The sequence below is a fragment of the Manis javanica genome, chromosome 1, assembly GCF_040802235.1.
Source record: "Manis javanica isolate MJ-LG chromosome 1, MJ_LKY, whole genome shotgun sequence".
Lineage (NCBI taxonomy): Eukaryota > Metazoa > Chordata > Mammalia > Pholidota > Manidae > Manis > Manis javanica.
In genome coordinates this window covers 14,262,496-14,288,292 of record NC_133156.1, presented here as the reverse complement: position 1 = coordinate 14,288,292, position 25,797 = coordinate 14,262,496, and the positions used below count along the sequence as shown (strand labels likewise).

The following is a 25,797-nucleotide window of genomic DNA, read 5'->3' as shown; positions in this document are numbered from 1 at the left end:
ATACAAAGTTATTTAACAGTCTAAAAATTAGTGGAAAGCAGCTTGTGACACTGTGTTGTTCAGGTAATAATTAGAAGCAATATTCTCAGTTTAGCTAGAAATTGATTTTGTGAAATATTATTTTTTCAACAGAAAAAAAAAATAAAGCCATTTACTATACCCAAGTTTTCCCTCCTCAGTGGGTTAGGTGAGCTTGGGAGTCTAGCTGTTTTTTTACAAATGACTTATTTTCCAGATTTTGCATCTGATGGTGGTTTTGAAAGTTACAGGGCCGTGTTCTGTACCCTGGCTGACTTCAGATGGGCCTGTGGTTGAGGGCAGAAAGTGGCTGTGCTTCCCGTGACTTGGGCAGCTGCTGATATGCAGGACAAGTACGCCGGGGGAGCCTGGAAGAGACGCCGGAAGGAAAGGGAGGGTCTTCCAGTGAGGCCGCCAGCAGACCTGCCCTGAGGATGTGTCTGGAGTTGGGAGAACTTTTGAAGAAGGACAGCCGAAGACAGAGAACTCTGCTGGTCACCCCTACTGACTCAGAGGTGGAATTTAAATCCATGGCTTTTAATGAACTTTCTAGTCATAGGGCAGCCATGACACAAAACTCAGACATTTTATATAGATAAATCATATATATATATATAGCTTATTATTACATATAGTAATAATAATATAATAATACCTTATTATTATATATATTTACAATATCTATACGATTTTTGTCCAACATTAGGGTACAGCAATCAGATGATGAATTTCTACTTCCTTACAACGCTGGACCTGAGCCAGACGATCACTTCAAACCTGCCTTGTCTCAAGCAGTATAATAAAGGCGGTTGCTTTCAGTTACCCACTCACCTCAACCGGGCTGAAACCCCAGGACCTCCCTCATCTCCCCTCCAGCAACTTCCCCAGAGCCCCTGCCCTGGCAAAGTTCAGCTACCTTAGAGTCCTTCCAGGGTTACCTGGGCTCCTGCCCCTCTCTCACCTTGACCCCAAAGTTCACTTCTCTCTCGTCCCTTCTCTGAATTACTAATCAGAGCCACTAACTGATCCAGTCCTATCCTGTGGCCTCTTGCTGGTCTGTTTCTCCATACATTTATTTCTTAAATGATGTTTATCCCTTCCATTAAGTCTCATTCAGCTTTAATCCCCTCTATGATCCTCTAACCATCAGAACCCATGGCTTCCTAGTACTGGCAGGATTAAACACATTTACATTTATCTCCCAAGCAGTCAAGTTCCCTCCGCTCAACCTTCCTGAAAGTGACTTCCCGATTTCGTGGCCCCTCCATCCTCGGGAATCTGACCTCCACACACCTTCCCCGTAGCTGACTGCTTTCAGAGGGCCCGGAGTTCTGCTCCGAATGCCCTCTCCTTTCTGATGATACAAATGTTTCTATATAATAACTTCCCAATTTAAAAATTAATTATTCCTCTTAGTATGCACAAGTGTATCTTGTTCTTGATTTTAATTGCAGGATAATTTTTTCCTAATGTTTCATGTAAGTCTGGCCTTCTCAAATAAACTGTAAGATCTTCTAGGGCAATAATTATGTCTTCTGTGCTACTATGTTCAACAAGACTGGCACAGGATCATGTATGGGGTGTGTGTGCCAAAAAAAACTTGATGAATGAAAGAATAAGTTTTCTAGATTATGCGCCATAACATGAATTGCCTAGGCAGGTCATTATCACCCTAAGTTGGTGCAGCTTTCCAGTGAAGCAAGAATATTGACGTGTTGTGTGTGTGTGTATGAAAGGGGCTGGGAGAATGGAGAGGAATGGGTACTCAGTGTGCGTATATGTGTGTGCCTGACTGAAAAAAAAATCTCAGTGTCAAAATAAATTTATTTTGAAATTATTTAATGATGAAATGTACATGTCCAGCAGTAGGACAATATTTTGTAGCTTTAAATATAATTTGAAGACTAGAAGCATGGAAAAACAAAAGCACTCTGTGCTTTATGAAAAAGACAAACATAAAAGTGATGCCTTTTCCCATCTTTTCATCTGTCTAAAATGCTTTATAATTAAAAGAGTGCATCAAAAGCAGTACTTTTAAAGAAGAGAAAAAGGCAGTAGCTGACAGTTAGTTATATGCTGAGATAAAATTAACCTTTAGCAAAATTGTTAATTATAATGGTAAGATGCCCATTATACAGATTTCTTTAGTTAACTACTTTTACTTTACTTATTATTTTGTTTAGTCTTTTCTCCTGCCCTGATCTTCTCTGATGATCTCAGTCTGGACTTTTTTTTTTTACTTTTCTAGAATACCTTGAATAAAACTTACTTGTCATATTACCTCTTGCTAGGGTCACCAATTATTCCTAAATAATGGAATATGTTAAATGCTAACAAGTGAACATGCAGCCTCCCTTGGTAAACATGCCATCTAGAGAAAAAGACACAAAGTAACACTTTGGTTTACTCAGCCTCTACAGGTCTCTTCATTCATTCATTCATTCAGCTTTTGTTTATGTCATTCAATAATTTTGATGATTATCCAGAAGGCATACTTCTCATATTGGTGGATAATTTGAAGCAGGAGATACAGAAAATACAATGAATGGTAGAAATGGACACCAGAAAGATTTCCGCAGGCCAGAAAGATGGACTAAATGAAACATGATGTTTAATAAGAATGTGTATAAGGGTGTGCGATTTCAGCTGTCAAGAGCCATGGCTATGCAAGCATAGCCAGATTGCAGCTCTTGTGAAAAAGTCTCAGGGTTTTTAACCAAGAGCAAGTTCCGTAAGAGTTCAGGATGCGAAGTAGCCAACAGAAAAGGCTCCTTTGATCTTCGGTTGCAGGAACATAAGTATAGTATCTATGTTATAGCCCCTGGAGAGTAGAAAGAGGTGGGGGGCTAACTAGGAATCCAGAGCTGGACACACAGCTTCAAAAAGCAGCTGAAACCCCTATTAAATCAAATTAGATAAGTAGCAGCAGTGCCAGCCTATGTGAGGAGCAGGTAGTCAGGAACAGAGTGGGGGACAGGGAGCAGAAAGGGGAGGAGTCAGGATGCTCCCTGCAGGGGTCCCTGGGGAACGCCATCAGAACTTACAACATCTACCAAATAAAAGCACAGGTGTATCTGCCTGGTGAACTCAGTAGAGCTTGCTGTACAAGGCTTGTGAGCTTGGGCTTCTTAGACCAGGGACCTCTAGCTGTCAAGTGGATATATATTGTGAGGTGTTTCTTTTTAAAATATGAAACAAGAGTTTCATAACATCATATGGTTCTTATAGCCAATCACACATATTTATGCTACACAGTATGCAACCATGGAGTCTATTCTGTCTTTGATCTAAAGCTACTGAACCCATTTGGAAACAGAATTCCTGATGGAGCCCCAGTGACAACCAGCTGAGCAGTTCCAGCTTAGTCTACTGAAGGAAGTAGGGGCCCTGGACCCTCCTGTCTCCTCCTGATGCTCCCACACTGTTATCCAGTCTTGAATATTAAAGCCGTTGGTTTTACCAACAATGTGTCTCTGAACAGGGACTAGAAAGAATCCTCAAGAGAATGTTTGTAGCTGATAACAAGAGAGAGTGTCTGGTTTTGCAGGAGATGAAATGCTCTTTTGTATGTGAGCAGGAAGCAAGCAGATAGTCTACTTCAATAGCTTTTTATACCCACCAGGCATGTTGAAATGGATCTTTTCTATCACTAATCTATACAACCTCTTTCGTTAGTGATTGAGTTAGAAGACTAGCCCGTTCTCATTCAAAGGTATTATCTTTTCTGGGGGAGGGTTGAGAGACATGCATGCCTCTGTTCCCCATTACTTTCGCTTAGATATTCATTTATCTAAACGCTAAAATTTAAGCTAAAATGAAATCACATATGCAATCCTGTGACGATTTGTAGCATCTTGAGGTCTTATAAGGAGGCTAATGCAATATCAGAAGGAATAGTAAAGAAATTGTCGACTATAAATTAAAAGTCTGCAACTTTTCAAAAGAATAGTTGAGGAATTTATGGAGGACCACTCTTAATGCAGCATGATTTTTGTGTAAATTAAGTTGGATTTGACCATGAATTTAACCTTAAATAATTGAACAACATATTAGTATTGTTGACTGGCATCTTAGTTTATGAAGATAATTTCAGCTGTCCAACAAAAACCTGCTCTGGCTTCACAAATAAACTCCATGAGGGGCCATGACTGGCAGACAGATACGTAGAGTGTTGTCTGTGTGTTCAAAAAAATCAAATAGCTCTTGAAAAGTTGCAGCAAACTTTTTGTAGGTTGTACTGTGGTCCCCTTTTCCCCGCAATCAGTTAAGTGTCTATCCTGAGAAGCCCCCCCTGCATTCTCAGGACAGTGCCCCCCTTTCAGCACTCTCACCCTTGCACCATATCGTCATTTATATCCAACTCGTCTCCAGGTTCTAAGCCCCTTAGAAGACAGAGTTGGTATCTACGAATAACTGGTTGTGCCTCTAACCCGGTGCCTGCCCCGCTGAAGTGCTGTAGAGGACAATGCTGACAGCTTCTTTCCGGGAGAAAGCGAGGGAGTGACAAGCAGCTCTGATGTGAGGCAGAGGGGGACACGCTGGCTTTCTGGGTGGGTCCCAGGCTGTGACCTGGGCTGGGGGACCCGTTGCAAGAAGGATCCGCTGGCAGCTTCCAGCCGGGCGCTCCGTATTTACTGTTCACTGGAATGATCCTGTGGTTTGGAAGGACTCAGGCTTGGGGAAGCAGAGAAAAGGGGCCAAGGGAGAGTGGTAAGGAGCACTGGGAAGGTAGAAAGAGCTGGTGAAGCCGGCAGGCGAGCAATGACCCCACGCAGTCCTCCTTGCTTCTGAACCACACGGGGCTGCAGCTCAGGCGCCCTAGCGCCAGGTGCACCGGCACGGCACGCGTTTGCTGCGTGGGGCGGAGGGTGGCGGGGACCTGTCTTTGCTCTGCCACCCAGAGGTGTGGCAACTTCGGGTTGCCCAACCTTCCCAGGAGGGGAGGTAGTCCAGTCCTACAGGAACTGTCGCTGGACCCGTTTCGGAGCCATCACGGTTGCTTTTATCATGCCCCTCTGGCATGTTCCAATGGAACTATTTTTCAAGCCAGCGGTATTTACAGACACAAGGCTGGGCTGCTCTGCGGCATCTGGGACGATTTCAGCCTTTGAGGTAATGCAGACATCATTGAGGAACCTGAAATTAGAGTCATCGCTAATACCTAGCGCCTCAAGTTCATTTTATCGGGGTTTGTTAGAAGGGCAGCAGAGTCCCTCATCTTTCGTAGCAAGCTGCCATCAGAAAGAATTTTTTTAGAGCATTTAGGAAATAAAGTTCAAGTGCTCGGCCCTTACAAGTTCCAGGAGCGGTTTCACGCCTCGGCTTTTCAAAAAGGTACCATGGTGTTATTCCTTGTTTTGCTTCTAGGAAGCGGAGGGTTTAGGAAATGACTTGGGCGGGTGCATCCAAAGCGGCCGAAAAAGACAGACGCACTCCCTAGGGACCTGAGCGGGTTCGCCGTCTTCCCAAGGTGCCAGGCATGCGTCCGGTCCCCTCCCGCGCTCCCAGTCCCGTCCGCGCTGCCGAGGGTCTCGGGTGTCTTCCTCGCCGTCTGGGGACAGTCGGCGGGGTCAGGGGCGGCTGCACGACGCTGGAAGAGCAAGGAAGGGGAGGGCGCCGGACTGCGCCTCGCTCCTCCGTGCCAAGGACACCGTCGCGGAGGCGCGGTCAGCTTCCCGTGGATCGGACTTCCCGCCCCGGGAGCCGGGCGCTGGAGCTCCAGCCCTGTCCCCTTCCCAGCGTCGGGCGGCCCCCCAGGGCTGAGTAAGCCGGGCGGAGAGAGACTGAGGATTTCCTGAGCGCTAAGGAAGGAGGAGGGGACGGGGGCAGCAAGGACCATGAACCTGCGGGGCCGCGCTCCGGGCAGGGTCGCGGGCCCCCCCAACCCCCACAGCGCGCTCCTCTCCGCCCCGCCGCGCGCTCGGCCCCCAGCCACCCGCCCCCGGCGGCCCCCGCCCGTCTCCGGAGCCGCAGGGACCCAGGTCCCGGAGGAAGAGGGTAGGTGGGGAGGCGGATGAGGGGTGGGGGACCCCTTGACGTCACTGGAAGGAGGTGCCGGGGTAGGAAGTGGGCTGGGGAAAGGTTATAAAGCGCCCCCGCCCTCGGCTCCTCTGCATCGAGGTCCGCTGGAGGCTCCGGGCGCGTCGCGCGGACACTCCTCTCGGCTCCTCCCCGGCGGCGGCGGCTCGGAGCGGGCTCCGGGACGGGAGCGCCGCGGCCAGAGGGCGCCGGGCCGCGGGGATTACTCGGCGCAGGGCTTGTCTCGCCGGCTGGATCGCGGAGAGAGACGCTCGGGGCGCGGGGCCGGAGGGCGAGGAGACAGGCTCGGGCGGCTGGTCGGCGGCCGCGAGGAGCGCGGGCACCCGGCGGGCAGGCCGCGTCGCGCTCACCATGGTCAGCCGCTGGCACACCGGCGTGCTGCTGTGCGCGCTGCTCGGCGGCCTGCTGCTCACAGGTGAGGCGCGGCCGGGGTCGGAGCCGGCGCGGGGCCGCGGTGGGGCGGCCGCGGGCACAGCCGCGGGGCTGGGGCCGGGCGCGAGCCGGGAGGCGAGGCTGCCTGCACCGCGAGCAGAGCCTCCGCCGGGCCCCGGGACGCTGGTTGCAGCGGGCGCCCCGGGGAGTCGTGGGCGGGGGTCCCCGTCCGAACGGCCACTGTCAGGTCTGCGCCGGGACTGCCCCTTCGCGGCCGGAGTCGCCGCGCCTTTCTGCCTGCTCACGGGTCGGTGTCCCCGCCCGGGCTTCAGGCTCGGGCAGCGCCGCGCGCCCGGATCTGCCTGACACCCAGAGCCTGCGCCCCGGGCCGCCTGGCGCTGGTGCGCGGGGCCCCCGGCGGCGTGGAGGCCGGGCCTTGGCGATGCCGGGCACGGGGGGAGGAAGCCCACCCGGAGGGGGTCACGAGCCCGCCTTAGCAGACAGATCCCAGGGGCGGGAAGAGCTCGTACGCTTCCACCCACTTCGGGCCCCGGAGCGCGAATGTCCCCGGGATCGTTCCCCGGGCGTCTTCTCCTCCCCGCCGCGCGCAGCCACCCTCGGGGGGCGCTGCCGCCGGGGCCGCCCAGGTCGCTGACCCGAGTGAACCGGACCGACCAGGGCAGTCGAGGACCCAAATGCCGTTACGTGTCAGAATTTTAAGCCTAACCTTTAAATATGAGCGAAGAAAGGGCGAATAATTTGGACCAAAAGATGCAGTTGGAGGAATCGGTGAGGTCTGCCCGTCTGCTGGGCGTTAGGGAACCAGGCGTCCGAATGAACCGTCGCGTCGCGGGCCAGGAGGATGTGCCGCATTGGCGTGGAGGCCACCGGGTCGATGCGTCCAGCCGGCTGGGATTTAGGGCCTTTTCTGCCCAGTGGGGCTGAGTGGCCCAAGAGCTCCGGGTCAGCCCTCCAGGGCGCAGAGGGCCAGATTTCGGAGCGCCTTTTTTTTTTTTAAGCATGGAAAAAAGCTAAAATGTGAAATTATTAAATGCAGTAATGTAAAAATAGAGCCATGATTACAGGTACCCAAAAGGCAGTAACGGTTAAATACGGTTTCCCGGTTTAGAGCGCCGGATTCTAAATAACAATAGTTGAGATTAAACTGGAGAAACTATTAAACCCAGAGGGCAGGCGAAGTGGTAATGAATGAGAAGTCGCACTAAGTTGGGAAAGTGGCTAAAATAACTACATTGAATGAAATAGTGCTTTTCTATTTCAAACATTTACTTTTGTTCTGAGAAGTGACTTATATCGACACTAATTGCTTAGAGCATTTAAATAACTTGCTGAAGTTCGTCCATTATGTAAAGGTAAATTATTATGTAAATTATTGTGAACCCCCAAAATAGAGAGAAAAGTATATTTTATTGGATTTTTCTACTTCACACATATACATGTTGATTTTTGTTTCAAAAACGTGGTTGACTGCTGAAGGGGAATAGTTCTATCGTAATGAGGAGCAACTTAGTTCCGTGGGAGCTTTTCAGAAACGTGAGTGCGATCCCCTTGTGATTTTGCTTAGATTTGTTTATATTTAATGAGGCAGAAATCTTGGAACTCTTTCGTGATTTAAAAAAAAAATGACATTTGTTATAGGAAGAAAGCAAGACAAATCATTGGCAGGGTGAGAATCCCTTTACCTGCCGGTTTAGAGAAAGTTCTATCAGCGCAGGAGGTTCCACATTACGGACTCACGCCTTTGTAAGCCAAGGGCTTTTTGGCTCGTTAACAGATTTCTCACAGTAAAACAGTCAGCAACCTACTTTCCAAGCGGCCCCAGGGTTTTCAGACTGAGCAGAGAGGCTACATCTCTGGGGAGTGGTGTCCATAAAGAGGCCAAGTTTCTGCCAGGTGGATTGATTAAATGTCCTCCTGCACCCCTCATGGGCTGGAGTCTGCTAACCTTCAGGTGTTATAAAGCCTCTGAATATTTGTGAGTTATTGATAATGCATAGGCGAGCACGGAGGTATATGAAGTATCCAAAAGATAATGCATTTCTCCCCCAAGAGTTTATTTACCTCCTTGTAAATATGCTGGGAAATAAAAAGGTGCCAATAATTTAGATACTTTCAAGTCCCTCTATATTGCAATCGCTTTCTCTAAAAAGGATGCCAGTCGTCCTTTTTGCGAGCTCAAAGTCTCATTTTCTTACTTGGAAGGTATGTGAATAAAGCCACAGACCCTTTTCCTTTTGTCTCCATTTTTCTTAAGTTTTTGAGCAGCCGACACGTACAATTTGCTGTGACTAATTGGAAGTGCTTCACTTATGACTTTTGAGGAAGTCTACAGTGATAAAGTTAAATCAAAATGTACATGCAAATAATAACAATTTCCAAAATTAAATAACACGTTATTTTACTAACACATTTAGTTATACATAACAATTTTTGTTGTTTTCTCTGAGGTTTTATTTTCTCCAGAGCCACACTTTCTTCACTGTGTTTTTCTAAATTGCACATTGGAAATGTTAACTTTTTAGCGCCGTTGACAATTCATATGCTGTTTTCCAATGGATGGATCATGTTGCTGATGTTGCTGTAGGTAGCCACCTACTCTAGTTCCGCAGTGTTTTTACCTTATCTATTATTTTAATATCAACTTAAATTATTTGAATTCATAGTTATTTTTTCTTTCCCTGTTGAAAATTCAATAATGGGCTATCCGGTTTCTTTCTGGTGATGATTCGTAAAATTCGGAAGTTAAAATATGTAGATGGTTTCTTCTCAGGCCCTTTCCCAACTCCAACATTCAGTGAGTGATTCTGAGAAGTGGACCGAACAGTGCCCGTCTGTCTCTTTTTTTAACCTCCCTTATCACATTGCATTTGCATACTGAATGGGTGGGGCTGTCTTGCGATGCCAGAGCTGTCTGTCAGGCTGAGCGGGGGCTTCCCCTGCCCTCAGTAATCACGTTGCATTTTCTTTTTCAGTGGTGAAATGCACCTGACCAACTGATTAACTTGGTCTTTAGTGGGTTGCAAGAGCCAAGCTGTGAGACAATGCCCCAAGCCAGCAGTAATCATTACCTTGGGCTGTTTTTCCTCACAGAACGGGGAACTCAATGAAGCCGACTTTACTTCTTAACTCGAGTTACAGGAGCTCTTCTAAGGATACAAATCATTTTCAACCCATACGCACTTCTTGTTTTTTATTAATGCCCACTTAATTGATCCAAAAATAACTCTGTTCTAGGAGAGTGTCAGATTTCAGCAAGGATACTAAACCTCATTTAAAATGGAACCTATTTTGTATGGCTTTCGAGAACAGACCTAATAGTCATTTTGTTCTTACCAAAAACACAGAGGCATTCTAAATCTGCTTAAATGCATATAATATACAAGTTAAAAATGATGTGTCGCAAACAACGGTTTAATATTGACCAAAAAAAAATAGCAATGTTCTTGAGAGCGGTTATCCAATGTATTTGCAAAGTTATGACTGATGTTTACCCTGGCTTGGGAATTCCTGAAAGCAAGAACAAGTGGCAGAGTAAATAGCTCCTGAGATGTGTCTGTGAGTGGGCATAAGAATGGAGAGAACGTGAGAAAAGCTTTCGGCACTTGGGTGTTCAATGCAGAGCTTGCTGGTGTTGGTCAGATTCTTGGTTCACATGCATGCTCAGGAGTTCATTGGATATCAAGTAAATACAGTTTTTCAGCATTTTTGTATTGTGGATAGGGGAGGAAGGACATTTGAAATAATACCAGTTCTTGTTTTTCTTTTTTTTTTTTAAGTAAAAATACATTATTTGGAATACATTATTAAGAGCATTAAAAGCATCTGTTGCATGGGGTTTAAACAATTTAATAGAACAGAACAGTCCATTCTGTTCCATGGGCCTTGCTATAACTGGGGAGGCTTGTAAGGAATGGCGATCTCTCCTCTCCTGCCAGATGCTTTCCAGGATCCTTGTTGATCCCTCACACACTTGGGTGCATGGGAATTGCATTCCTGCTGATTAAATGACTGGATTTTATACCAGATTGAGGGAGGAGAAGGAAATGCGGGGAACGGGGGCGATTGAGGGAGGGCTTGAAAGGAAAGCCTGTGGTGGCATCTGGGCCTGCAGGGGGGTTTCATTAAGGAAATGGGTGCGTTGAGGCTGCTGAAGATAGTGGGCTAGATTTCCTGCATTGCTGCTCGGGCGGATGTGGGGGGATGTCAAGAATTCCTGGGGATTTCCCATCAGTCTTGGTAAAGCTGGATGCCTAAGGAGCCGTTTCTGAGTATGGCTCCTGTCCTTGATTTTGAGCTCCTTGAGAGGCCTGGTCTTGTCTCAGATGCAAGCGTTGTGAGATGGACCTGGAACCTCACAGAGCCGATCTACTCATTCCAAAGATGAGAAAGACCCACCCAGAGTGGGTTACTGAACCTTTCCCTAGGTCAGGAGCCGGCTAGTGGCAGGTCCAGGAGCAGAACCTGATGATCATCAACAGATACCATTTCTTCTTCATTCGTGTTTCCATTTTTGTGACCGTTTTTATCCCATTGCATTTCCTCCGCCTCCTCAGAGTCCTTCAAAGGCTCAAACAGTGTAGAGATGTTCAAATATTTGTTGAATCACATTCTTCCAGGCTAATGTTCCCTTTTAAACTCTGGCCACCAGTCTTTTTAACGTCAAGTTTTCTGAAAGCCCGTAAGGAGGTTTAAATTAAAAATACCAAAATAATGGCTCCTTAGTAGCATGAGAGATTTGGTGAGAAAATTAATTTTCCTCATGAGCTGGTAGGTACGTCTTTTGCACTGTTGTGGCTTAGATAACTGTGGGTACGGTCCTCGCTTCATCTTGTACCACATGCCTCATCACACCCTGTCTCTCAGCTACACAAACTCTACCCCAAGCAAATAAATGGCTCATCATCCTTCAAGTGGGCCTTGTACAGTCATCACTCCATGTTCACGCTTTGCCTGCCTGCAAGGCCCTTTTCACCCCACTGCACTTCAGCCTCCTCCACCTTCAAAAGCCTTCAAAGGCTCAGAAATCACCGTCTCTGTGAGCTCCCCCTCGGAGCCCCAGACAGAATTCATTGTTTCTTCTGCTCCTATGTGGATCCTCCTCTAAAGGCCCTGTATACACCCTCCCCAGCTCTGCTCACCGTGTGTTCTTAGTATTCTGTTAATGTGTCTGTCCCCTTGCTGTGTGAAAAAGAGAGAGAGCTCTCATCATAGCTGTCCTTAGATCCTGGCACCTGGTGTAGTGCCTTGGCATGGGGGCTCGCAGTAAGTGACAGAATGAATGACTGATGCAGCCATGCTATCATCTCAAGGATGAGATCTCTTAGGGCCAGGTATGAGCTTGTTCCCATATGGTAGTGTACTCCTGCCTGCCTGTGCAGCCTCCGTTTCAGTGGATTGCCTAGAGGAACTGTTTTCAATAGATAATTTCATCTGTGATGACAACATTGCAGCGAGTGATGAACATGTAGGCCTCAGCTATGCTCTTCAGCTCTCTGACACGCTCGTCTCCTGTAATCCCCTCCTGTTTTGTCCTGCTGCTTTTCTGGACCCTCTGAGCTGCCAGTCTGTGCAAGAAGTTCTGTCCAGCCGGGTGCCAGACACCCGGGCCTCACCCTGCAGTGTCTTAACACCATTTTAGAAACAGCGCTCGCAGATTTTGTGGTTTGATTTACTAGTCCTCTCATGGACTCTAACCCGAGTCCTTGGGTGCCGGGCCGTGATTCAAACCTGAACGCTGGAGACCTGATCACACTCAGAATTAACACTGTTTCCAGAGGAGACTGTTACGGGGCCAGTCTACCTGATTTCCTCTTGCCTTAGGATGCGTTCTCCTCCACCCGTCTGCTTCCTGACAGGGCCACTCTACTAGAGAGCTGTTCTTAAAAACCTAAAGCCCATGGTTTGGGCTCAAGTGGATGCCACCCTCCCCTGCCCCTTACCCAGCCCCACACCTGGCACTGGCTACAACACACTCGGAAATGTGCTTCTCCAAGTGTGTGGCCCATGGCCCAGCAGCAGCCTGTGGAAACTTAAGGAATCAGAGTTTGTAGTTTAATCAAGTCCCCAGATGTTTTGTTTGCACATTAAATATGAAGAAGCACTGATTTTAGTAGTGGTTTCTCAGTAGGCTCCGGAGTCGGAACCCAGTCGCTCTTTACCTGCACCCTAGTGATGACCTTTGACCCGCGAGACTGAGGGACTAGACTTGGGTCAACCAGCCCTCCCACATTGTTCTAGTGCCCTGCCTTATGTTGGGAGGCCCATGTCCTACTTCAAGACTCTCTTTACAAAATCATTGACTTAGTGTGGACCTGTCATCAAAATAAACAGAGGTTGTGGTCTTGAAGAATTTCATAGTTAACCAAATCATGGGAGGCAAGATCAAGGTCTTAGAAAATATGGACTTGGTGAAAAACAGTCAAAATTGCATTCGATAGGTAGGTTTTAACCATAAATGTAAGTTTTACAAGGCATTTGCTTCCAAAACAAAATGACCTGGTGCTCTAAGCCGGCGAAGGTAAGTATCCTTCTCTGGGGTATTCGTTGTGGGGATCTTGCTGCTGCGCCCTGAAGCTGATAACGCGTCTTGTGTTCTGCCTGGCTCGACATGCAGTGTGTTTATTTATTTATTTATTTCTATTTATGCAGTGTGTTTTTACACTTCATTCCTCCTCATCTCTGATTGCAAATCTTGGCTAATGCATTTGTCTTTTCACAGATTACCATGCGTTTACAAGCACTTTTTCTCAGCCTGATCTTCTAACCTTCTATTTTAACAGGTAGAGTGTGAATGGTTTTCTTTTCACACTACAGACCCACCCATGTGGTCCGTACAAGCAAAGCCGTAACAATGGTCTGATTCTTTTGTTAAAAGAGGCCCGAGGTGAACCACGAATAAATAAATGAAAAACTTTGCCCTTTATAGTATCAAATGTGAAACCACTTAAATCCAAGGCCACCCTTAGGAAAACCCTGATTAATGACTAGTCTGCCAACTGATTTCTCTGAAACTCTTTGCATCTCTCTGGGCTGTGGTGGTCCCCACCCTTAGCTCTATGACAGAATCGCCTGGGCAGCCTTTAAAAATCCTCTCATCCTGGCTGGCTGTGCACCCCTGACCAGTTTAAGCACAGTCTTTTGAACGGACCCCGGCATCAGAAATTCTAAAGCACCTGAGTGATTCCAGTGGGTGGTCGAGATTAAGAATCTCATATTTTATCATTTGAATCACCTGGACAGTTTACCTCGTTACTGAGTGCTGGGCCCCACCCCTGGCTTTCTGAGTCAATAGATCTGAGGTGGGGCCAATAATTTGCATTTCTAACAACTTCCAAAGTGTTGCTGCAGCACCTGATGGGGGGGACCACCTGGGAGACCCTCTGCCCTGTGGCTGGTCTGAGAGGCCTGGCCACCTGGAAGGCTCAGGAGCCTGTCCAGAAAAAGTGTTGAATCAGTCGCAGACATATAACAAGGTGGAGAAACTGTATTTACAAGATTCCTGCCAGAAAAGGTATACATGTTAGCAGAATGGAAGAAGGAATACTAGGGCAAAGTATTGGGACATGCAACCAATAAGCTTGGCGAAATCGCCTTCTGAGGAAAGTGGGTCTGTTTGCTGAGTGGGGTATGCAAGTTAGGAGTCAGAAATGAATTTCTGGTCTTGACAATAAGCTGATATATGATATAGTCCTGCCTGCCTTACCCCCACGGGGTGCTCAGCCTGCCCTCCATATAAATATTGGTGAATCTCTGCTGAGTCCTTTGGGAGGGGCCATGCAGTTGACCTGTCCTGGGCATGCATGAGCCTCTGTCCAGCCCCGTTTCCCTGTGGCCTACCCCACACAGTGCTGCCTGAAGCCTCAGGACGCTTGCCTGGCCTTTGTGACTGTCTGATTCTGCATGTCTTTTGCCGGGCTCAGTGTGCCCCCACTGGGGTGGCTGAATCCTACCTGCTGGAACATTATGGTTCTGCTGATTTTCATCATGGGCCAGGGGTCTGTCCCCATTGGGGAGAAAAGTTGCCACCTGGTTGGAGATTCAGCTGCCCTCCCATTGTGCAGAGCCACATCGCTGGGACTCTTCTTGTGAAACACCAAGAACTCGAGCTATTCTCATCCCTAGAGAGCATCTAGGGATGTCAATAGGGCATTTGAGACCTAATATTATGTGCATACCACTTGGACACTTTTATTTTCAAATACCAAAAGAGCCTCTCCTTTACCTATGACTGAATCACTGCTTCTGCAGGGCTGAGTCATGAGAGCATTTGCATCTGTCATCTGTTGCTACATGACAGGCTGTTCCAAACCTCAGTGGCCTAAAACAATAATCCATTATGTTTCATGAGTCTGTGGGTTAGAAATCTGGGCTGGGCTCTGCTGCAGGTTTTTCTTCAGGTCTCACCTGGATCACTGTGCAGCTCTATTCACCTAGCGTTACAAATTGCGACCTTGACACTGGTTGTCCCTAGGCCTCCCTCTGCGCCCCATCCTTTACCACCGAGTAGTTTAGCCCGGCCTTGCTCGCGTGGAGGCGGGGGCCATCCAAGAAGGTGATGGAGGAAGCCACAGGCCTTTGGAGGCCTGGGCTTTGCAACATCTACACCACCACCTCGCCCACATTCCATTGCTCAGAGCAGGTCCTAACCCCGATCAGGAGTGGAGAAATGGGCTCCTCTTTCGGTGGGAGGAGCTGCGTGACACGGCAGCCGTGTACCCAGCCCGCCACACTTCTGTTCAGCATTTAGACCTTTGCTTTCAGTCTGTGTGTTAAGCTGGAGTTTGGCCAAGAACATAATAGTGAATAATGTCTCTGTGACATACTGTCACCGTCTCCGTGAGTGAGACAGCTGGTCCAGTGAAAGAGTTTCTGAGTGCTAAATCTTTTAGTTAGAGTGCAGAGGCCACCGTCCATGTGGCCTGCCCTGCCGGCACAGCTGGCCTCTTATGTGTACCATGACAGCAGCATATGGGACAGCTGAGTGTCAGACCTGGAGTGCAGGCAGCTTCGTGGGGCTTACGTCACAGGACCTCTGATTGAACAGCTTCTGGGGGATGCGGTGAGGCTGCCTCAAGGGAGGGAAGCAGAAAACCCCCCTGGATTGCCAGGCGATCTGATTTACATACACTATTTTATTCAGTCCCGGGAGGTAGGTACAGTACTATTAAATATGAGAAAACTGTGGCTTAGGTAAATTGCTTTCCCTAAGATCACAGAAGTAGTGAGTAAAGCTAGAATTACTAAACCAGAATCAATCTGATTCTGTCCGACTTACAACCACCTTCCCTGCCCTCCCTTGCCGTGCCTTAAAGCCTAAACGAGGGCCGCGGAAGCAGCATCTAGGGACAGTGCTAGTCTTTCCCTTCTTTTCAAAACCATCCTATCCTTGGAGGTTTGCCACCTCCAAGGAATGTGAGAAGCCGCTATTACTCCAGCTTAAAGCGGCCTTGGGAGATTCCACTGCTGTGTGTGGCAGACACCAGTAAAGACTCCATCAAGACAGAGTTTTAATCATGTGGGTTTTCTTATCAGGGGTATTCAAGGATCTTCCAAAATCTTCAAGTCAGAAAAGAATCCCAAAGCCAACAAGAACATGGTTTGATGTGCGCTTCCAAATTGTTCTCTTATATGTGGTATTAAACTAACTCCGATCACAGGAAGGGCACAGGAGGCAAGCCAGCCAGCCCTTTGATTCTGGAAAATCTCTCATCAGGCAGGTCCTCTGCAAAAGCCAGGACTGCCCTTTGCCAGATTGTTTTCAGGAACCAAGGGTCCACTCTGTGCACTTTTTCGATCCCAGAAACCTCAAAGACCTGGAGCTTTTGGGTAATAAAACCGGAGTCCAGGAGGGACCCTGGGCGCAGGTGCTGTATGGACTGGGGAAGGGGCACCAAACGTGTCCCCAGGGACGGGGGAGGAGTACGCGGACTGCGCTCCGCTTAGCGCAGGCGTAGTACAGGGCAGCTCAAGCGAACCTCTTCAGAACTACGCCACAGGCACGCTGTTAACTTTGTTTCATATATTGAAACTCTACAGCTCCGGTCAAGGGGTTGATTTCCTGAATGAGGGTCACACACTCCTGGGGCATCCAGGCTGGGATTCAAACCTAGGTCTTTCTGATTTTGAAATCAGTGCCCTTTCCACCAACATTTACCCGGCATATCTTGAATGATAAAATCTAGGAATTAGGGAAAACCAGTGTGGCTTTTCAGGGTTTAGAATAAAAAACTGTTAGGTCTGTGAGAAACAGACAGCTGTCAGAGCGCGTCTCCCTAGAGAGACTTGCTTTTCGGTCTGGGAGAGTCACAGCCAATGGGCTTTCATTTCCCTTTGTAATGTTTGAAATTTTTCTTGAGCAACACTCAAATATACCATCAGCAGTGTTAGCTATAGTCAGCATGGATATTACATCCCCAAATGATTTCCTATTTTCATTGGCAGTCCTTGTACCGTTATCATAAATGGAAGCATTTCTTTCAGTCCTGTTGCCCCTTGGGTCTCCTGTTCTTCCTCAGATCCTGCCTTTCAAATAATCAGACCTGCAGGAAGCCAAGGAGAAAGAGTGTTTTACTTCTTTTTTCTTAACCTATCACTTGGAGAGGGATGCTGTGCAATAGTAGAATACAACCTTGTTTCTCTGAATCTGAGAAAAATCCTCCCTGGCCACCTATTGAGGAATTTTCTCTTTTGTTCCAAGGAAACAGTGGGAAGTATTGTCAAATGTATATATGCCTTGGTTGGAAATTATAAGAAGTGGTGATATAGATACTGTTTGATTTTTGTGACTATTTTCTTTTTCAAAGTTGGTATCAGAGAAACTAAAAATATATATAAATGGTTGGAAAGGCAGGGGGTGTATTAGGATGGTAAACAATTTAAAAAGGCCATGTAAACTCTCATTACAGCCTTTCATCTATGACTAATGGTATTGTTTTCTTTTTTGGAAAATGCCGTTTAACTCTCTCTTTTCCACTTAATGTCTCCTGCTGATCAGATTTTTATTCTCTGTTGTTCTTTGGAAATTATTGTCGCCTTGAAATCTTTTCCTTAGGGAATTCTGCTAGAACTAGGGGGGGGGAAATGCATGGGAATTGAGCAACTGAATTGCCCTAGAATGGTCTTTGTGTATCTATTACTTTTTTGAGGGTAGAGGATATTTCACACACATTGTTGGTGTACGAATTAAAAGTGATCCTACCACACATTCTCCCAGCCCATTCCCTGTCCTCAAAACTGGTAAATGAAAATATTCTATGCAAAGTATTTCTCACACAGTCACCCGGAAGGCAAATTCAGGAAACTAACATAAATGCTGATTTTCAGGAATTTCTCTCTCACTTTAGCCTTTGTAGACTGTCATTAAACCTAGTGGTTCTACATCCAGATACATCTCTTTTTAGGAGTAGTAAAATCTTAAAATGTAGAAATAGAGTTGTTTTTATTTCAAATGTGTTTTATAAAACAAGCACACTGGCGTGGGATACACTAATCACTCACCATTTTGGGAGAATGTTAAGTACAAACACAGGAGGGAAAATTTAAGAAATTAAGAAATATTTTCTGACAGTGTTTTGGAATGCTGTATTTTCTTCTATGATTTCATGAGGAAAAATATGGATCATATCAAATTTAATTCCCCTGCTGCCAATTTTATAACCTGTCATTATTCTAGGTTTATGTTCAATTCCAGTGTGAGTTCATGGGTAGAAGACTTTTATTTTAGAACATTTTAACATTTTCATTTAAAATGTGCTCAAGCCATTATCAGTTAACCCATTATATCTTATCTCAAGGTATCAACATGGTTGTATTTGTGGTCCTGTATGTTTATCAGTGAATAAGTGTCTTATTTTGTGAGGTTAACTGTGAATTTTACTTAAGTTAATCACTTAGTGAAGGATTTGTGACCACCTATACTCCCGAACAAGGAATACATAGTTTCGAGGTAATCTCTGTTGATTTAGATAATCTACATTTCTTGGTAGTTGCCTAATCTACTTCTAAGTGACTCAGGTCCTAGGAGGCTGCTCAAGGCTGAAAGCCCTTCAAGAGAAAGGGCTAGTTTCTGATCCATCTTCTCAGCTGTGAATCCAGTACAGTGCCTGGCGCACAGTAGTTACTCAATAAATGCTGGTTGAATTGATGGAAACTCTGCCAGCCATTCTCTGGGTGTCGGAGGCCTTTGTAAGAGCTGTGGTTCCACACTGGTTCACCTTCTAAAAGCCTACGTGAGTGTGTAGGTGTAAGAGTTGGCAGAAATATGCCAAGAGCTGGCAATTAATCTCCTACCATATCTGCAATGTTCCGCTCCTTCCCGTGGGGCCATCCTGCGGCTCCGGCAACCCCTTTCCTGTGCACTGAGCTGCCCGTGTTCTCCTGAACTGAATCTAGACTCGGGACTCTGAATGAGGATGTTAGCTACCCAGCACTTCAGAAATAGTTCCCAAGAGACTTTCCCTGTAGATGAAGCCTCCTGTTGGGATGCTTACAGCCAGTCAAGGTTCCCAAACAGCACAGGAGAGAGGCAGTTAATGGGGAATCATAATTTCTAGATGTACCAACGCAGTCTCAAAACTTTAGGTAACGTTGTTGTCCACACTGTTTTTATCATCTTGGATATGAACACTTGGGTTGAAAACCGCTTCCTGTTGGCTCTGGGGGCATGCGCAGCACAGGCTCAGTAGAAGAGAGGAAGGGAGGGCCAGGTTAAGTCCAGGCTCATGTATCCCATCCTACCCTTTTATTTTTCTCCTTGCTGCATCCCACGCTCTTTCATGATTTCGTGTGTGTGTGCGCTTGCGCGTGCAAACCAAGGTATTAAAAGAAGACAATAGGGCTTTCTCCTCTCAGCAAAGAGGTCAAGGAAAGCAGAGTTAGAGAAGCAAGAGAATTAAGGGTAATTGGTAAAAGAAAGCAACTCTTTAAAAAGTAAGGATGAAGCTTTAGAAGGCTTGAAGATTTGAAAGTCTTTGAAGGAGGGAGAAAGAGAGCCTATTGTTTCCTTCAGCAAACACTGTACTCATTCTTCAGATCTTACCTTCAGCGCTGTTCTTCTCAGAGGACATCCCACCCGCCCTGGGCTGGGTTAGCCTCCCCACATCTGGTACTTGGTTAAGATAACTCACAAATATAATTTTATATTTACATAACAAGTAACTTACACGCATAAAATTAGATACATCTATAGATACTTATCTTTTGTCCAGCCTGGGTTATAAACACTTAGAAGCAAGTGATCTTGTTTGTCGTGTATTGTATCCTTCTGTTAGCATATGTTTGAAGTATGGAAGTGAAACATGGAGTTTGCTGTGATAACGATTTTGGCTTTTCTGGAAGACTAAATGCTAAGGTTGAAGATCAGAGAAATCAACAAGGTGAGATATGAGAGGAAGGGGTCAGGAAATGTAGTAGGAGGTAAACCAGGGTCGGCAGGCATTAAAGAGGAACAAAAAGAATAGCTAAATGAGGAAGAATCCCCAGGCTCCTGGAATCACGGTGGGAGGCCAACCCTTAACCCAGTGACCTTGTGGGGACAGCTCCAGTACTGGGGACCTTCCTACCTCCCCACAGAGCTCTTCCTTCTGGTCTTATGTAACTTCTACTTACTGGTTTTGTTCTTGTCCTCAGAATGAGCTGACTACTAAGCTATTTTAAAGCCTGTTTGGTTGATGGCCAAATGGTGACAGAAATTGGTGTTTTGTTTTAGTTTTTTCTTCCATCAGAGATGTGATCTCTTGAATGATATCAAAAATGCTAATTCTAGAAACAAAGTTCTAGATAGGTTAATGAAAGTATATGAGTACAAAGGACCTGAGAATTAGAACTGATATTCTCCAGGTTTGGGGGACAGATAACTTTAAAGTCTTCCATGGATATTTGTAAGGAAAGCCTTCTTATCACATACCGGAGTGAGAGAAAAACATTCAGTCAATTATTTCTTTAAAAACTGAGATACTTCAGGACACTGCTTTTAATAAGCTACTTTCCCTTCCAGATCCTGGGTTTTCATCAAAACTTGTATAACATTAATTCTATCTGAGATAAGACTTTTTTTTAAGTTCATAAAATATTAGGAAGGCACAGATATTATAAATATTCGCAATGTAAACTGAGTCTTAAGAAAACATGAAAATGAAAGGAAACCAGAATTAAAAAGAACAGTTCAGTCTACATGCCCATCCCATTGTGTCCAGAATATGTGTAATGAAAGCAATTGTATTTCAAATTGTTTAATTTAGGAGGAAACTGATTTTGACAACAGAAACACAATAGTCAAGAATAGTGTTTAATGAGCCTTAGAAAGTATGCTAGCATAGCTTTTAAAAACTCCGTTCCCCTATGATGGATAACTTTATTGCACACTCTTGGCCATTTAAATCTCAGGGGTCAGAGGGTTATATATATTGTTGGTTATAAAGAGAGAGATCTCTCAACTTTCCTCTTAGTGAGTGGATTTATAAAGTGCCTCCTTTACGGTCTGTGGTCTATAGCACTCCAGGAACAAGTTTTCTATATAGTTGAGACTTTATCATCTAAGCTTAAGCAACATAAGAACTTTATCACACAGCCTTCCAAACTCATTTTATTTCTTCCCTATTTTTATATGCAAAGCAAATGGCATCGTTTCGTTATCTGTAACAGATTGTAAAGGTGAAACATTGGGTTCGCTATGATACCGATCTTGGCTTTTTCTGGTAGGCATAGCTGGAGCGTTAAGGTACATACACACTTGCCGGCCCGCCTGCTTGCCAGGTAGCCTTCCTTCTTCATTTTATTTTTGGAAAACTTTAAGGCATTATTTTGGATTCAAAATGAAAACTTCAGCACAATGCCGTTTTTATGGTTGCTGAATAGTATCACAACATACAGCTCCATGATGTATTCACATTTTTTTCCAGAAAGAAGCAACTGTATCTAAATCTGAAAATGATCTGTGTTATATGACAGGTTATAAGCAGTGACTAAACTAAAATTTTAAAGTTCAATTCCTGGTCTACGCTTTGACCATTATATAACAAGCCCCTATATACTGAATGGGTAAAATATTTCCCAGACCTTCTCTGTGATGCTTTCCTTCCTAAGGGAACCCACAGGGATCCACATAAGTAACATGTCCATGAAATTTGGACACCTGATGTCATCATATCCGTTGACGGCCTGGAACTGTGGCAATGAGCAATAGTGGGCATAGAGTATTTGGTAAAATATCTGGTGATAGACCAGACTATAATCCTTAATGCTATACAGAATAGGAAAACTTTAGATTTTAAATTGGGGTCTGTACTAGGCTTCCAGTCTAATAATTGTTTATAAAAAAAAGAATAGAGAAAATACCTTTGGTGGAACTGAAACTTGTATTCCTAAGCAATGCAGAGATCAGAAGAGTAACATTAAGGAGGTTTGAGCATTTTTATTAATGTTGCTACTATTCCCAATAATGCAACTCTATCCAAATGCTCTTTCAGCTCCAAGCATTCTGTCGCTGCCGTGGAACTGGACTGTTTCATAGCATTATGGTTCTAAAGGGGCTGCAGCAATTGGCGAAAGGGTTACTTCCATTAAACCCAGTGTTGCATATTTAATCTTGTCTATATCACATGTGTTCTTATCAAAATTGACCCATTACTGAGCATCTCTTTTTCAGGTGCTCATAACCTGAAATTAATATATTCCTGCCTGAAATAACTTGTGACCAACATGAGAAACAGCACAACACTACAGGTGATTATGATCCATCCGACACCAGATGATATTAGGGCCCATTTCCCCACAGTCCTGAACAGCAACATTGGATAAGGACATAGGCTGGGGTGGGGCGGAGTGGTGGGGGTGGAGGGACGGTGTATGCTTCAAATGTAATGCTTCTGCTGCTGTTGATAAGAGAAACAGCCGTGTCCAAGCCCTGCCTAACAAATGAAACCTTCCTCTGTACAACTTTGTGTGTAAAGTTGGTGTGTTGTGTTCACCTCCATTTGCATAATTGGATGAAGGTCTAGCAGACTTCTCCACGGAGTCCTTTCCAAGCTGCGTCGCCTGCCCTGCCAACCAGAGCTTGACCCTTGCCCCAGGCAGCTCAGATAACTTCCATGACATCCTATGGCCAGGTGAAATGACACGTTGTTAGATAGCTCTATGGAGGTGGTTTTTGAACTCATTCAATAAAAGAACAGCAATGTGGGGGTAGAGCATTTTTAGAAAAGTAACTCCTTGGTCAGCAGCAGAGCTCTCACTGACCAACCTGAACTGCCCGTGATGTCACATGAGGAGGAGCTGTGCATGGTCCAGGTCATCGGGAGGGTAGGCCCCTGATGGTGGCTTGGTGACAGGCCTCATGACAAATGAATGTGCCCTTGGTTAAACCATGACCTCTGAGAAGCCAGTGTCAAGTAAAAAACTCAGCGATGTACACTGAAGACATGGCCCTCGTAAACACTGATAGTAGGAATGTCAATCATTTTAGATCTTCTCTTGGTGAACATCTTAACCCACCTGGAATCTTTTCTTTTATAAAGTTTAAGGAAAGATGAATACAGTCAATAACTCATGCATGGCTGGAATGAAGACTGTCCAAGTTCTGATTATTGTAAACCTCAGTCACTTCAGTGACTACGAGTGTGGTGTTCTTTGCACCATACACTGCAAAAACTATTTATGGATTTCGTTGAGGGACAATTGAAATATGAATTGTAAGCTTTAAAACAGACAAATTACAGCAGTATTACTCGAACGTATGTATAGTGTAATACCAATGGTAATGGCTGAAATTGAACATTTGCATAATTTTTTCACTTGTTCTCTTACACCTGAATTCAAGACATGAATGCTGTATAAATAAGTATTTTATATGTTCTATTAAAGCATGGGAATCAGATGTTTCACATTTAGAATCTAATGATCTGGGTTACTTAGAATAGCAAAACCCTAAAGCAAGAAGCCAGTGACTTCTTTTAGTGGGTCCACGATTTAAAATAATGAATTTCACATAATATAAAAGACAAGCAAGTCCCTGGGACTACTAACTGTCCACAAACCAAATGTATTGTTGCTGGACAGCAGCTAAACAGCCAGTCCTTTGTGGACCCAAAGATCAGTAACAATTACCCTAATCTGTAATAGCTTTTATTTGTCCATCTACAAGTCGCAGATAATTTTATCCACGTAAGAGATTAGTCCACAGTGAGTTGGAGCTTCATGTTATTGCTGAATACAAGTCAATTTCTAAATCCTAGCATGGAAAGAGCATTCCCTATGCCTATGAGAATCAAGTATGCAATTAAAACACACGTATCAAAAACCTGTTTCATTTCTACACTCACCTAACACAAACGCCTGTTTTCACAGAGAGAAAAGTGTGTGCACCCGAGTAGGTAGATACGTACGTGTGCATATATTTATGTAAACATCCTTTCATTTCTTTAGGTTCTTCCTTGATTTAAGGCCAGTTGTTTTTTGGGGGGAATGACCTTCTAAAAACTAATATCATGGCTAATGGTGGGACTTAAGTTACAAATTCCCATGGCTTTCCCATCTTGGATTTAGTCTCTTGGCAGATGAAACATGAGCCCTCTGGGATCTCTCCGTCATGCTGGAAGCGAGAGAAAAATGCACATTACAATACCCTCCATCAAAGTGTGGGGACTGTCAGCTTAGCTGTGGTCTTAATTTAGGGAAGATGGTCTCATCAGTGCATCTGGTTATAATGTGCACTTCATATTATATGAGAAATGCTTTAACAGAGGCATGGCACAGAGGTTAAGGCCAAGATTTAACTTTTTATTAAGTACTACAGCCCTGTAGGAATTAGCATCTTGGAGAAAAATTTTGGTAGTTTCTGGAAATACGGTTCATCTGCAATTGCATTTTTAACCTTTCTCCCACACTTGCCACCAATCAAAAAGATTCTACGAGATTGTGTGGCTTACGTGTTTAATAACCTACATCTTGAGGAGAGAATATTCTTTTATTATGAATTATGTTTAACCCCACACAACCTTGGTGAAGGCTCATGGTTTTAAAATCAGATTTTAGAAACACGACACTTGGGGATTTATATATAGATAAAAAAGGTCATTTATCATGTAGGATTATGTACTATTGAAAACACAGTTTGCAAAATCAAAGACAGATGTATCTCCTTTGAAATAAATATACCAAACTTGTATTAAAAACAAATTAGAAATCAATGATTTTAATATAAAAGGGAACACCAATAGGTTTCTTCAGAGAGCTCTAGCAACTTAATTATCAGCGTGACTCAGTTTGTTGAAATTCCCACTTACGTAGTTAAAATTCAATCACGCAGTTAGAAACAAATTAAAATCAACGTTAAGTCACATTTTAAAAATTATAATTTGGGGAAACTGAGTTTTTTGCAACATGTTTACAAAACTTCTAATGTAGAAATAGAGAAGTTATTGAATATGAAGGAAAGAATTATTTCTCTAAAATTAGCCTCCTATAGCTTTAAGCTAGAAAGGCAGTTAGTATAAAATCGAACATGGATGGCATAATATATGGCAACAAAGTTCCAAACAGCTCAAAATTCTGGGCCTTCCACTTAACTCTGTGATTACTTTAGTCATAAGTTTATCTTTTTGTAACAGCTCTATTGAGATGAAATCCACATATAATGAAATTCACCATTTTAAATTGTATAATTCCATGTTTTTTTAATATATTCAGAGTTGTGACTATATTGCCACTATCTAATTTTAGAACATTTTTATCATCCTGAAAAGAAACCCCATACCTCCTACAGCCATGCACCATACCCCTCTTTCCCCAGCACCTGGCAGCCGCTAATCTACTTTCTGTCACCATAGATTTGCCTACTCTGGACATTTCCCGTAAATTGAATCATATACTATGTTGGCCTTCTGTGACTTTTACTTAGCATAATGTTTTTATTTTTATAAATAACAGAAGTTTACTTTCTCATGGTTCCGGAGGCTGTAAGACCAAGCTTAAGTTATCAGCACGTTTGGTTTGTCCTGAGGTCTCTGTCTGTGGCTTGTAGTCAGCCAGCATCTCTCTGTGTGTTCACATGGCCTCATCTCTGTGTGTACCAGCATGACGTTTTCAAGGGTCATCTATGCTGTAGCATGTATCAGTACTCCATTCCTTCTTGTTGCCAAATAATATTCCATTGTGTGGCTATGCTGCATATTACTACTGGTTATCACTGATGAATATGTGGGTTGTTTCCACTTTTGGCTATTATGAGTAATGTTGGACATTTGTGTGCAAGTTTTTATGCAGACGTATGTTTTTAGTTCTCTTGGGTAGATACTGAGGAGTGGACTTGCTGGGTCATATGTTTAGCCTCTGTTTAACCATTTGAGGAATTGC

General features: G+C 44.7%; 1 protein-coding gene across 7 annotated transcripts in view; it reads left to right on the top strand.

Moving 5' to 3' along the window:
• Positions 1-5,840: 5,840 nt before the first annotated feature.
• Positions 5,841-25,797, top strand: part of FLT1 (fms related receptor tyrosine kinase 1) — a 172,570-nt gene continuing 152,613 nt past the window's right edge. For 6 of the 7 annotated variants that reach the window (XM_073228657.1, XM_073228647.1, XM_073228655.1 and 3 more), the window contains exon 1: positions 5,841-6,015. In XM_073228657.1, coding sequence (XP_073084758.1) covers positions 5,856-6,015 — 160 coding nt within the window. In that variant the 5' untranslated portion in view covers positions 5,841-5,855. Of the gene's footprint in view, positions 6,016-6,103; positions 6,473-25,797 lie in introns of those variants that run through there. The other variant, XM_073228649.1, reaches the window with a different exon arrangement.